The sequence below is a fragment of the Argiope bruennichi genome, chromosome X1 (genome assembly GCF_947563725.1).
Source record: "Argiope bruennichi chromosome X1, qqArgBrue1.1, whole genome shotgun sequence".
In the NCBI taxonomy this organism is placed as follows: domain Eukaryota; kingdom Metazoa; phylum Arthropoda; class Arachnida; order Araneae; family Araneidae; genus Argiope; species Argiope bruennichi.
In genome coordinates this window covers 80429607-80444217 of record NC_079162.1, presented here as the reverse complement: position 1 = coordinate 80444217, position 14611 = coordinate 80429607, and the positions used below count along the sequence as shown (strand labels likewise).

The 14611-nt window shown below is 27.5% G+C and overlaps 1 protein-coding gene across 2 annotated transcripts in view; it reads left to right on the top strand.

Annotated features, from left to right (window-relative positions):
• Positions 1 to 14611, top strand: part of LOC129958123 (spectrin beta chain, non-erythrocytic 1-like) — a 143207-nt gene that overhangs the window by 80503 nt on the left and 48093 nt on the right. For both annotated transcript variants that reach the window (XM_056070320.1, XM_056070319.1), the window contains exons 32-45: positions 31 to 297; positions 1359 to 1486; positions 2502 to 2688; positions 2769 to 2966; positions 4656 to 4772; positions 5383 to 5496; positions 5624 to 5806; positions 6921 to 7066; positions 8527 to 8752; positions 9281 to 9460; positions 11314 to 11505; positions 12364 to 12513; positions 12624 to 12728; positions 14297 to 14391. In XM_056070320.1, coding sequence (XP_055926295.1) covers positions 31 to 297; positions 1359 to 1486; positions 2502 to 2688; positions 2769 to 2966; positions 4656 to 4772; positions 5383 to 5496; positions 5624 to 5806; positions 6921 to 7066; positions 8527 to 8752; positions 9281 to 9460; positions 11314 to 11505; positions 12364 to 12513; positions 12624 to 12728; positions 14297 to 14391 — 2288 coding nt within the window. The remainder of the gene's footprint in view (positions 1 to 30; positions 298 to 1358; positions 1487 to 2501; positions 2689 to 2768; positions 2967 to 4655; positions 4773 to 5382; positions 5497 to 5623; positions 5807 to 6920; positions 7067 to 8526; positions 8753 to 9280; positions 9461 to 11313; positions 11506 to 12363; positions 12514 to 12623; positions 12729 to 14296; positions 14392 to 14611) is intronic.

The window sequence follows — 14611 nt, the reverse complement described above, 5'->3', positions numbered from 1 at the left end:
TTGTTAATTGATAACTTCTTTTTTTCACAGAGGGGACAAGCTATTTTGAATAAAGAGTCTAACTCAAGATATGATTCTGTAGAAACCATTTTAGAAGATCTCAGCAGGGCTTGGAACACTCTTTGTGATGTTCTAGAAAGTAACCAACAGACTCTGAAACATGCCATAGAGCTCCGTGATTTCTGCAGATCTGTTGAAAATGTACTGAAGAAGCTCGATGATATTTCTCGAGCGGCTAATTCCTCTAATTTTGGACGAGATTTAAGAAGCGTGAAAAGCTTGATTAAAGATTTAGAAGTGAGTTTTGTTTCTATGAAAAATGAAACTTTCTTAAATATAGTGCCTGATAATATAATAATGTTGACTGATATTTATGGTTAGAGTATAGATAAGGGCTATAAATAATAGATTTAAAAGTAAAGTAGCAAAATAGAATCCACTTTGTAAAAATTGAATCTACTAGCTTTAGAATTCTTTAATTACGGTATATAAGTAATTAAAATTTTGAGAAATTGTGAAGTAGAATTCATTGATAAGATTGCAGATTGAATTGAAATTGGAAACTTGAAAATCAATGAAACGATTTTATTCTTTAAAATTTAAAATCAATTGTTTTCCTTCTTCCAAGATTTACGATCATATCAGATCATAGGAAATTCCATTATTTATCATTCCTAATCTTCAGCTTAATGAAAATCTAAATTATAATAATAATAATAATAATAATAATAATAATTTTTTTAAAGAAAACCTTTTAAAATTATAAGAAACTAATCAATTCCCAATGTTCTACATTTAACCGTTCAAATGTGGGCAAATTTTTGCTTCAATATAAAAGGGTAAACCTTTTTAATTGTTATTTACGTACATTGCTTACGGCTAAATCCAAATCCTTTTGCATTTATACGAATTTCTAACTAAAGTATGCAGTACTTATAGCATATCTTCGAATGCAGTATTTGTCGAATATCTTCATAAGATACAAACGTAATTTCATTCAAATAAATTAACAGGAGAAACTGTAGGTTCAGCATTCCAAAATTTATTGTTTTTTTACTTTTATTACTTTTTTACTTTACTAATTTATTGTTTTTATAAGGACAATAGGAATTTTTGAATTGCAATTTCTATATGCAGGTTTAATGCAGTAGTTAATCAAATAATTATAATAAAGCACCATTTTCGATGAACATTTTGGAATATTTAGTCATTGTTTGATCGTTAAAATAAGTAATTCTAACATATGATACCTAAATAGATTTGTAAAGTTTCAGAGTCAGCAAAATTTCAAAGTAAATTCGTCTTTAAATTGTTATGCAAAAGTAAATTTTAGCTCAAAGGCTTTTTTTAAATCTTAGGTATTAGAAATGGAAAAAGAAATGGTCAAATCCAAAGTCTTAAGCCTGATTAACCAAGGTGAAGATTTAATGGAAATGAATCCAGGAGAAGTTACAGTCAGAAAGCTCATTGAAGAAATGCATCAAAAGTAATCAGTTTACTTCTTATTTTAACAATGTTTTTAACCCTTTGTATGCCGATGATATTTAAAATTACTGTTTAAATCAAGCTGCTATTTTCGTATTATGTCAATTTTTTCAGACGATATTTAAAAGAACACGAAGAAATGATTGTTTTTTTTATTTATTCTGTAAATTAATTATTTTGATTAATTATAAAAGTTTTTTTTCTCCTTTTTGGACTTATTCTGCGCCAAAACTGTCTAATGGTAAAAAAAAAATAAAATACGATAAAAATTGATGGTAAATAATTCGGCAAATAGAAGATTAATTTAATTCGACTTGTTTCATACATATATAAATGGAATTTCGTAATAAGTTCTCCTCTCACAAGTACTGTGTTAATATAGTAATTTTGAAATTTTGTACAATTGCTTCTGATGGCGGTACAATATTACAAAATTTTTAGAACTTAATTATTAGTTAATCAACGAATTTTAATTAAATTTTGATTTTTTATGAATGTAGCCATCTAGGTGTGAAATGAAAGTGATATTAAGATTTCGCATTATCTATAGTAATGAATTATTAAATATATCAAACTCTGAAACATAGAAAATTTTTTAAAACATTCTTTTATTAGTTTACTAAAATGTAGAAAATATTTTTTAAATCAAAAGATGGATATCAAAACGAAATCGTAAAAGCGTATGGCGCTATGACCAATAATTAAATATAAACAACTCACAAGGAACAGGAAAAGAAAGATAATTTTGAAGCAATCATTAAAAATCAAAATATATTATACGATTAAAATTCCATTTTGGGTAAAATATATCTATTAGTACCCCACGCCTTCACAATTTTGCTTTGATCTTTAAGCTTTTGAATGAAAAAATTTAATTTTGCCTTCTAGTAAGTAAAATAGCCTTTTAAAAACGTTTTAATTTTTAATATTTTTGATATATACATATTATGATAAATAAATACAATAATTTACTTTAATCTTATGCTTAAATGCTCTTTGTTGTGACTTTCTTTTAGATCAGAGGCAGTAGAATATCCCGTTTCTGAAAGAAGAGCGAAGTTAGAAACATGTCTCAGGTTTCACCAGTTTAAATCCGACGTTGATAGAGAACTAATGTGGATATCTGAACAAAGAACAGCTTTATCGACAACTACAACATGCAGAAATCTTTTAGAAGCTCAAAAGTTCCAAAAGAAGATTGAAGTAAGACTCTATTATCATTAATGATACTGTATTTCCAGAAGAGATTATACAAGTTTCATATGATAATATTTTTCTTCTAGAATTTAGAACTCTCCATTGAAAGTCATAAGAGTATTATCGAAATTCTACAGAAGAGGGTGCTGACTTTAGTGACTGAAGAAGAATGCCCTGTTGATGTCACACAACCGTGTACAAAGATGCAGGAGGAATGGACGAATCTTCTTCGAGAATTTAATAGCCAAAAAGAAAAAGCATCCAATGCATTGAAATCTCAGACAGTAAGACACAAAAATTTTACATTACTTAATCAAAATTACTTAATCCATCAGGCAGAAAGAATGATTATCTTCACTTTACTTATTCAATAAAAAATATGTTTTAATGCTCTAAAATCTCAGTAACAGTAAGACAGAAGATATTCTTCACTAATTTTGCATTACTTAATCATTGCTTGCAAATTATAATTTATGTTAGACATTGATCAACAATAAAATATCTTCATTATTTATCTTAAATTAATTTTGCTTAATAAGTTTTTATGCGCCAAATTGCATTTCATGCAAAGATTTCTGTTTTTTGTCGAATTGTAATGGAACGTAAATGTTCAAGTTTTAAAATTTAGTTCACTATTCTGAAGATAGTTTGCTTCAGAGATAGTTTTGCTTACTGTTTTATTATTGATGAAACTTCCTTAGTAATGCCCGAGAATTAAAAACCTTTAAAAAAGTTGAAAATATGGTCAATTACTGGGTTTCTTATATTGCATATCTTTATACTAAATCGATAATATCAATTTGTTTGCCTTATAATTTACGCAATAAGTAAATTAAGAGATATTTGTACTGACGGAAACAAAATACGGCCTTCAAAACGGCTATGTCACGGAAAAATCCAAAAGTGACATTCATAATATATCATTGTTGAATATATTCGTTATCATACGGTTTATAGGTAAGAAGACATCTTATTTTCGTTTAATGCGACCTAAGTTTCCATTTGCCACTAGTAACTTTTTAGCTATTGTCGTTCATACCACTTAAATTAGCTATTAGTTGCTGCCGCTAATTGAAAAAAAAAATTAAATAAAGGAAGCAGGTGTGCATACTGTCTTAGCATGAGCATAGATAGCTCTTTTGTATGAATATCGAGTGAATTATGGATTGTCTTCAAAATATGTATGCAAGCAATCGAATCACTTAGATTTGAATTGCTACTTCTGCCGTAGATATTTGCTGGATTTCAAGCCGTTTTAAACTTTTTTGTATATTGTCGGTTAGTCTCTTTTAGAAGATCTTTTTAGTTGCCATATGATTTTTTTCTCCTATTACCTTGTGATCGCGTATTGCACTATGGGCTTGCACTAGTTTGCCAAAGCATAAGCGTGAATCTTAACTCGGTTATTCAATAAAATACAAATTCTTGCTACCTAAAATACACTTTGAATTTTTAGAATTTTGTTATTTTTTTCATATGTTGTCAAAAACTCTCTTAATTTTTAGCTTACAGGTAATAAAGAATCTGATGAAATATCACATAATTGTGCTAGGACTTCCAATTTTTTTCCAATTTTCCAAACAACTTTTAGGATATAATGTAATGTATTTATCTTATACATATCAAAACGGTCAGCGGGCTTGTGAAGTGCCATAAGTCTCAACACACAACAAAATCATATCAAAACGATATAAAGTAATACAATAGAAACATTTTGCTTAAAAATATTAAAATATAAATCTTTCTTTATTAATATATTAAGATAATGTAATAATCTTCGTCGGTAAAAAGCATTCTGAATTTTTTAAATTTTATGATTGAATTGAAGTAAATTAGAATGCAAAAGTATTCCCTTTTAGAGTTTACCTAATTTTGGATTCTAAATAACGATGCTTGCCTCTCTTATTTTGAGAAGTAAATTATAAAGCCATATTTTTTAATCTGTTAATTGTGTTTCTTTCTTTCTTCCACAGTTTTTCTCAGAAGCTACTGAAATTGATGCATGGATAACAGAAAAGATGGAAATTTTGAGTAACACTGACTACGGGAAAGATGAAGATGCAGTAATAAAGCTCTTAACCAAACACAAAGTAAGCCTGTTGCTAAATGCAATGTTTAATTTATATACATATTTACCTTACTTTCTTTTAATAATTGTTCAATAAAAACAACTACAAAGGAAGTAATTTTTGAAAATTGTTTTAACTTTGGTAATTGATTTTTATACATTTTCAAAGGTGATTCCAAAAGAAAAGAGAAGTAAAAATAACAGAAAATGAGGAAAGATGGAAGTGATATTTTCAGCAAAGGACAAGCTTATTCTAGCTTTATTGTAGTGTTAGCTAATCAATTGAGAAGAAAATCTTAAATAAATGACAATTTATTCTTTATTGGATAAATTTTATATTTAAAATCAAAAAACACCTTAAATATATTCATTCAAATAATAATATATTGCTTTTTCATATGCAAAATTAACACTTAAAACATTAACACTAAAAAAAACTAATCTTGAATAATGTGCCAGCACTTTCCTTCAACAACATAACTTTTCTCGCCTATACGATGGAAAGTTAGAAAATTTCGGATCAATTGGAAATGCTACAAACAAGCTTAGATCAAAAAATTAATTTCGTTAATTTTTAGAAGTTCTTTCATTGTTGTTGTTGTTGTTTTTTGACATTTAATATTGCATTACAGGCATTAGAGTTGGAAATTGATTCCTACCAAGGATTGGTGGATGAACTCGCAAATCAAGCTGAAGCTCTAATTGAATCAAATCATCCTGACTCAAAAATTATCAGTAATAGAATGGTAAGAAGAAACGAATAATACAAATTTTATCATTCATTTTATATACTTTTTCAAAGTTTCAGAAAGAAATCTTTTTATTTTTATTTGTGCAACTGAAGAATGTAATAAATTTCCATTTCTCCTACAGGAAGTTGTAAATCAAGAAATGAAGAATATACAAAAATTGTGCTCTGTAAAGCGACAAAAATTGCTGGAATCAAAGGATAAACATGAATTTGAGAAGGAGACCGAAGAACTGAAAATTTGGATAAGTGAGCAAATGGCTGAAGCTACATCTGAAGACTTCGGAGAAGATTATGAACATGTTCTTGTAAGTGAATATATCAATAAAAATTATCACAATACGGAACAAACATAGTCATATCACAAAAAAATAAAATAGAATTAATGCCATAGTAAGAATGTTGAAGCAACAGAAATTTTTTTAAAAAACAAAGATACTTTGTAGCCGCAAACATAGTCAACTTATTTATGAAATTATTAAACTAGAGATGCATCATTCCGAGCTAACAACTTAAATTCACAATTCAAGTAGAATGTGCTTGATAATATCCCAACAGGTTGTATTTGACAGTATTTGTATAGATTATTTTTGAGTTGTGACATTATTCATCAAAGGCATGTTATCTCTTTGATTAAATAAGTATAAAATACTTTCCACTTTTAACAAAACAGATTTGAACATATATCTTGCCTTTATTACTTTCAACCATCAATATTTGATTATTCATAAATAAGGACACTCTGTACAGAAAATAAACCTTGAAATGGATTCTGCTCTTATACTCTATGAAATGATTTTTATCTTTTGTAGAGAAGAACTTATTTATATTTGTTTCATATTTGTAAAGAAGAAATTTTCCTATCGATTTTTCAATGATTGTCTGATTTTCCAGAGTTTCATAATTTTGCACAATTATATGTTCTCAATAAAAATACACTGTTTCATAACTTAATTATAACTAATCGGTTACTTTAATTAAATTTTGATACCATACTAGTGGTGCCACCTCGTGAAAAGTACCATACTGGTGGTGCTCCTCAGAAACGAATAGTTCTAAGATTTTCCAATATTTATAATAATGAAATAAGCTAAAAAATAATTAAAATAAAAGTTCTTTTTTTGTAACGCCACTGAAAGTATGCTTTTCAAAGTATATTTTATTTACTTTCTTTTTTATTGCGCTCATTTTTAAAACAATGTTCTCGCATTTGAAATTGTTGAATAAATTGACTTTTCACTGTGGTCCTGTCATTTTCGAATTATATAATTTATAATGTATGTTCAGATAAGCAATATTAAACAAACGTATTATAATTTATTTATTTATTTTACTGATTTTTCCTCCTTGTAATATAAGTACAAATCATGAAATATATGGCAGGATATAAGAAAAATACTATTTTGTCTTCTTTTCTTTCAGATTTTGAATCAAAATTTTGAATTTTTCCGAGCAAAAGTGGAGGCCGGATCGAAACGAATTTTGCAGTATGAAGATTTTGCAAAGAGACTAATAAACAGTAACTGCTATTTCGTCAAAGATGTTCAAGCAGGTTTAGAATTTTTAAGGTATTAAAGAAATTATTTAAATTCGTTTGCATAAAATTTCTAATTAAAATCTATCACAATGTTTTCCCCTTTTCATATGCTTGTCAAATATTCTAAAAACAGAAGTGTTTTAGTTGAACGATGCTACTCTCAAGTTAGTTAAAATTATCGCAACATGATCATGGTTTTTTCCATGTTTGAATTTGAATTGAATTTGGAAAATTTTTCTATGATTACTCTTAACTTATTAATGTGATAAACTAAATAAATTAAAAGCTCCTTATAGCAAACGCCATGGGAGGTTTTAATACAAAAATTTAATCTCTGAAAATAATAATAGAAGAATATGATTGTGTGTGTTGCTGCTCTATAGGACTGACCATGTAAGTCAGAGTTATCAAATTTGGTACAGATATACTTTAAAAGAAAGGAATTTGCCCTTCAGCACGATTTTTCTTGAAATTTTAATTAAATAAAAACTAAAAAAAATATATATTTTTTTAATAATAACCCCCATGCACCAAAACTGATTTGAATAAAATTTGAAAAGTTCTCCTTTTATGCATACCAATTTTATAATCCTTTAAATTTTGGCATTAATTTTTTTTGTATATTTTTTATCAATAAATTTTAATGAAATCCCTCCTCTTCATTATTTTATCAAATATTTAGTCTTCTTTGGTTTCTTTGATAAAATACTGTTATTGAAATTTTAAAAAGAACCATTCAATTTAATATCAGTATATCATGAGAGATAAAACATGGAAATGACAATACTACAAAAATTAAAAAAATGGATTAAACCAGTCAATTAGGCTTTTCTTTTCTTTTTTCTTTCTTACTCTCTTTCTTTATTTCACAAGTATTTTATACTTAAAAGGTATTGATAATGAAAATAAAAAAATATTTCTTACTAAAAAATCATAGAAGCGCTTTGGATAGTAAAAATTTAATTTCAAATTTTGATTCAGTTAATAATTATATCCACAGAATAGCCATATATTAATTGAAATATTAATTAATGAAAGATTTGTGAAAAGACTATTTTTATATTATAATGTATCCTTAATGCTCCTTTTACATGGAGACTTTAAAAAATCTAAAAAATGAAACAAAATCTCGTCACCAGTCGATATTCTGTTTAGACAGGCGATCTATCAAAGATACGATCCTAAGAAGAAAGGAAAGGAAAAGGAGCTTTCCAAGTTTCTTTCCAGTTCACATTCATTATCTGTGTCCTAAAATTCATGTATCCATCATGGCAGATTGTAGACTTGTGACGGGATATTGTTGTCCCATTGGGACTAGCTATCACCCTAATGTAAAAACATTTTAAGTTCATATCGTAATCTTTTATTTGCCGAAAGTTGTGAGTTACTCTTTTAAATGAAAAGTATTAAGTAGCACTGGGATATATAAAATAATAGCAACTTGTACTTAAATTTCATAATCGTTATTTCATTCTTTTTATTCCCTTTTAGTGCTCGTTGGTCAGAACTCGTGGAAAGTATCGAAGTTAGAGCTTTTAAGATGGAAGCAGCAGCTGAAATTCATCGTTATCATCGAGATGTTACAGATTTATTGTCACGTATCCACAGCCATTACAGAATTATTCCCCAAGACCTCGGAAATAATCTCATTCATGTCCAAGATCTCATTAAAAAACATGACAATATTGAAAATGAACTTTTAGGCTTGGAAGCTCAAGTAAGAATTCTTTTAAATTGGCTCTATTAAAAAAATAGAAATATTTACAAGTATTTCATTGTGAGCAATAAAAAAAAAAATGTAAAAATGTTTATGCGAAATTAAAAAAAAAGTCTTTAACTTATTAGTTATTTATAGTAAAAACAAAAAGTAATTAAAGCTGTTTATTGTTCAGATTAAAGATACGGCATTTAATAAACAACTCTATAATCTGATATTAATTAAAAAAACTGCTTTTAATGTATAAAACAATTGCCTTATTATATTTTTCATTTGAGTAAATTTTATAGTCGATTACACATCTAAATTAAGCAAAAATCATATAATAATAATATTTATTATTACTATTTTATATTAAAAATTTAACTGAGAAGCCTTTGACTTTAATAGATTTATTCAGTGAACAACGTCTTATTTTATTTTCAAAATGGATTTGAGTCAACTTTGCTCTGTTGTTGAATCTATTTTTTTCCATCAAAAAGTACAAATTAATTTCTTAATTTAAGCTATAATTAATTTGAATTTCAGGTTCATCTGTTGCTACAAGATAGCCAACGTCTTCAGGAAGCTTACCCTGGTGGAAATGAAGAACATATTCAGATGCAACTGGCACTAGTGATTGAAAATTGGAACCTTCTTCAGCAGAAAGTTTCCAGCCGCAAAGTTCAGCTTTTAACAGCTCAAAGGATTCACAAATTCATATCTACGGTAACAGAAGATTTCTGTTTAAAAAATATTTCTTTAAAATATTATTTATCATTTTTTTCTCTTTTGTTTGGCGCAGCAAAATCAACACCATGGCTCATGCGCCAGAAAAATCCAAACAATACAATCAAAATAACTTTCATTATATAATTAATTCTTCACGCAGAGTTTACATCTATACTAATAATGAAGATGAATGAGTGTGTATGTATGTTGGCGCTCTACAGACCAGATTGTTTACCCTGCATTTACCAGATTTGGCACATATATGCTTTGAAGGATGAGAATGTGCATTTCGGATAAATTGTGTAAAATTTTAATAAATTAAAAATTAAGTTGAATGTTGACATTTTTCCACGATAGCTTTCGAAAATATTACTGTTTAAAATTTAAAAAAGTATCTTTTTATTGATGTCGAAAAAAGATTTTGAATTTTGGCAATTTTTTAAAAAAAATTTTTCCTAAATTTCAATGATAGATTATATTGTTGCTTTACAATTCACATCGTTTTCATTGTTTCATCAAAAATTTAATCGCATGATTTTCCTCCAATGTTGAAAGCTAAGTAAGAAGGATTCTGTTTAATATCTGCACAGTTTACAAGACAAATAAAAAAGTTACAATACCTCAAAATTAGGAAGATAGATGAACCAGATATCTACGTTTTTAAAGCGCGATGATTTTATGGGATTTGGTCCATTAGAAAGTTTCGTCAATGCAATAAACAAAGTAAATAAGACTATTTAATTAAGACAGTTAAAATAATACGGCATTAATGTCAAATAAATTGGTGGAATCATGGACATGAAATTAAATCTAAACGATTTAACCGAAAAAAAATATAACCAATATTCCTAGAGAACCAGCTGGTCGCTTGAGGTAACTAGTAATTAAGATATCAAGATGCACTATTCCATAAATTTTTCTTCCAAGTCTTCATATTTTTCTCTAGATTTAATTGGATTGTTTGATGGTATGCCAAATATCGTTTACACCATGTGTTAAATATGAATTATATTTTCGAAGTATTAAACTTTTTCAATACATTTTTGAGCTTCAGTAATTTCTTTATTGATATCTTATTCAAACAACAACTTGTAAATTTCCCAAAAGATTGTAATAGAGTAACGTCCTACTTTAAGGCTCTACATAAAATATTTAGGTGGATTTCGCAACGAAGAATTAAGGTGTGATAGCATTAAAGCGCTTGAGAAAGCGATTCTATTTCAAATCTTCATATCAGCATTCGTTGAATAACACGTATTTAAAGTGCCCTCATTGGTACATATGACGAAGATATGCAGCCGTGACATTCAGAACAAGATGCCAATCTGTTGTGAGATCTCTGAAAAGAACCATTTGACATAATGTTATTTCAACAGAAATAATTTTTTAAATTTACTTTTATTCTAAAAAGACTTGATAAAATAATCTCTAAATTAATTTCAAATAGAAAAACAAGTTTGAGTTAGATACGACGTACGTGTTTGTTTTGCATACTATAAAGTTCGGTATGATTTCATATTTTCAATGATTATCCGTTTCGCTTCATTTTTTGAGTGCAATAAAATATTTATTAGATACTTAGTTTACCACTTATTTCCTATTCTTTTATGAATAAATAATTATTAATGTTATTTATTAGCTTAAAGTTAATTCCATGCGCCCGTTTTTCCTTGTAATGTTGGAGAATCCTCATCCTTTTTTCTTCTTCATCTTGATCCTTCCTTTGAGCGTGATAAAACATTTATTCGATACTTAGTTTATTATTTACTTATAAAATCATTTATCAATGAATTATTATTCATATTATATATTGTCTTACAATTATTTTTATCATCCGTTTTTGTCTGAAGGTCCGAGAAGAAGAGATCTGGGCAAAGGAGATCTGCCTGGAATTGCAATCCGAGCTAATCGTACGGGATGTTCAACAAGTTGAAAACGATTTTAAGATTTTAGGAGTGGACATCGAAACTCATCTGGGTCGTTTCGAAAAGTTAGCAGAAGAAGGAAACTCTTTATTGGAATTCGATATTTTCAAGTCACAGGTTATTGAAATATGTTATATATCCAAAAATAGTTTTAATTCCTGTATTCATACTGTATAAAAATAAGTTTTTTAAGGAAATTACTTTACCTCAAATCGTAATGTGTTAACCCAGGCCTATAATTTTGATCGAATTTTAAGTAAATAATACCAAAATACTTTTTTGATTTTTAGACGAATTAATCGATTTTATGTTTGAATTGAAACAAAATTTAGTCTTTGTTTAATAATTAATGTTGTTCCAATAATTGATGTTTGAAAATTATTTTTATCATTTTTTTCAGAGCTTAATGGCAATCTAACGTTAAAACTTGAAAATCAATGCTTTAGTATATTGTTTAATCAATACTGAAGACAAACTGAAAACTTATCTTGGATGACCTGTGACTGCCTACTATTCCGACAAACGATAACATAGTTTATAATTGAAATGTTTGCAATAAAGTGTCAAAAATAATTTTAATTTTTAACATAAAGCCTTAATTGCCAAGAATATTATAGTCAAAAATCTACTAAATGTTTTTACCGTTTTTTACCCATGAATCATTCATTTGTCCGATGAAACCTCCATTTGTTCACGGAAAATCCCTTTACGTTAAAACAGAACAATGTTTTTATAGTTCTTGCTTATATTAATGTTAAATAACATTTTATTTTTTAATCTTTCTACAATGATTAATCTAACTTAACGCTTATTTCTTTAAATCCATGCATTCAAGTGCTAATTTGAATTTATGATGCTTCTGAAAGATCAGTTATATATTTATTCCAAGTACATTGGATTATTAAATATTTTCTAATAATAATATAGCTCTTATAAAAAGAATTGCTCTAAAAATAAATTTACTTTGCCTTTTAGATTGAGGAAAAATTGAAATCTTTGTCAAATATTGAAACTCGAGTGAGAGAGACATGGGAGAGAAGATCTAAATCTGTACAACAAAAGAAAGACACTTTCCTATTTTTCCATGAAGCGAAGCAAATCCAAATTTCATTGGCTCAGAGGGAGGTAATGTTAAATACTGCTGATTAAAAATATTTTCTTTGTTTAAATAGTATCAATCATACATTAGAAAAAGCTTTACCAACTTGGCTTCAGATTCAAAATTTCTTTTCAAGGTTCAATTGTGTGGTAGCGAAAGAAAGGAAACTGTCGAAGACATCGAAAATGCATTAAAGAAACACCAAGAATTTAAAAAAAATATGGATATTCAAGAAGAAAAAGTAAGTTACTTTTAATTAAGTAATTGCGAATACAGTGATACATGTGTGTTCTCTACGCAGAACAGACTTCCTATGTGATTTTAACTGCAACAAATAGTCTGAACTAAAAAATGAGTCAGTGAATATTTTCCCAGACTACTTGAGACTAATATTTGTTTAATCATTTACCGATAATCTAAATGTTTACCTCTTTTAATTGAGTTCGGCGTTATGAGAGCATCTGCTGCTTCTCTTTCTATTATATATATAAAAAAAATTATACAAACATTGCGTTTTATTCGCTTATTGACTTAACGATGAAAATATGACAAAAAAAAGAAAAAGTAAAACTGTAATTAATACCATATTAACAGGAGTTTAAAACAATATTATTTGCTTATTCTATTTTTAGACACACCGTTTATGACTAATGAATAGCTTTACGGTTTGTTTATTTTTTTTTTTCGAGTAAAAGAAATTTTTCGTCTCTCGGCTAGCAATCGTCTGACTACCTGTGAGCAAAGAATGTTCTTATTGTGGGATTTTGAGTTTTGAATCGGAAGTAATATGTTGTCAGCATGGAACATTGGATACAGTATTGGACAACCTCGTTGTCGACGAGCGAAAGCCAGCAGAGAACGAAGACCTCTAGTGTAATAATAAATAAATATAATGATTTTAAAAGCCTTGTCTGGTATTTGGCAAATAATTAGATTTTATTTGAAATAGTTTTTTACTGTTATGTTAAAAAATGCCAAACTATATTTGCTGAATTTGTAACATTTGCTTCTCCTTTTACTGATCAAGCACATGATATACTCTTCAAAAATTGTTTTAAATTTATGAAAAACTTATCTGTAGAAGTGTTCATATTTTTGGCTTTGACAATCGTGAATTATCAAAATATATTTTCGTATTTTTATCTACAATTTCAGTTTAACCCTTTACAGGGCCATTTTTTCTGGTCATATTATGTTAAAATATTTTTAGGCTTGAAATTAGAATAAGAAAAGGGATTCATTTAGCTTATTAGATAAATTTAATTTGATTAATTAATTAATTTGGTTAATTAACAATTAAGTAACAAATCAAGACACATCATTTTGTGTGAGATAAAGAAATGAAGCATCAAAGTTTCCGTCTTTCTAAAAAAATTTGTTAGAACTGATGCCAACCTACATAATTTCATACAAAGATTGATGAATTTGGTGGGAAGCATACTTCCCACGGCCCTAGAAAGGGTTAATTTAATTAAATGTTTAATGATTTCATGAATACAAAATATCTAATATCTAAAAAAATTTCGAGAATATTCCAAGAAAAGAAAATCAACAAAATTTTAGCATAGCTACCGTTTTTTATATCAGATTTAGTTTTGCTTTTCTTTTTGAAGTGTTTACAGGTTAAATTTCAGCTGACTGATGTAGAAAGAGAAATGCAAATTAAATACTGCCTTAATCGCTTGCAAAATATTAGTTTTATAAAGATAAAATTAATTTCGAAATTTGTATGTCATTTGCAGTTTTCTTAATATTAATTTTAAGAAAAAGAGTAAGAAAATATTGTACTGATTTGCACGTTTTTTTCAGTTTATGAACTGGAAGCAACAAGGTGAAAACATTTTGAAACAAGGAACAGATGAGGCAGAGAAAATTGTGAAAAAAATACAAGACTTATCTGAAAGGTAATGAATAATAAAGTTTTATCTATGAATGTCAAGATATAGAGTGTATCCCTGTCCCAATCTATTTAAAACATTTTTTTTTTAAATTTTTGACTGAAATATCAGTATCCAAAACTGAAAATTTTATAATTCGCATTTATCATTCTTTTATGGTGTACGAACGAAGACTAAAAATGATAAAATTTATTATTTTTAATACAGCTTTCTACCATTTTATACT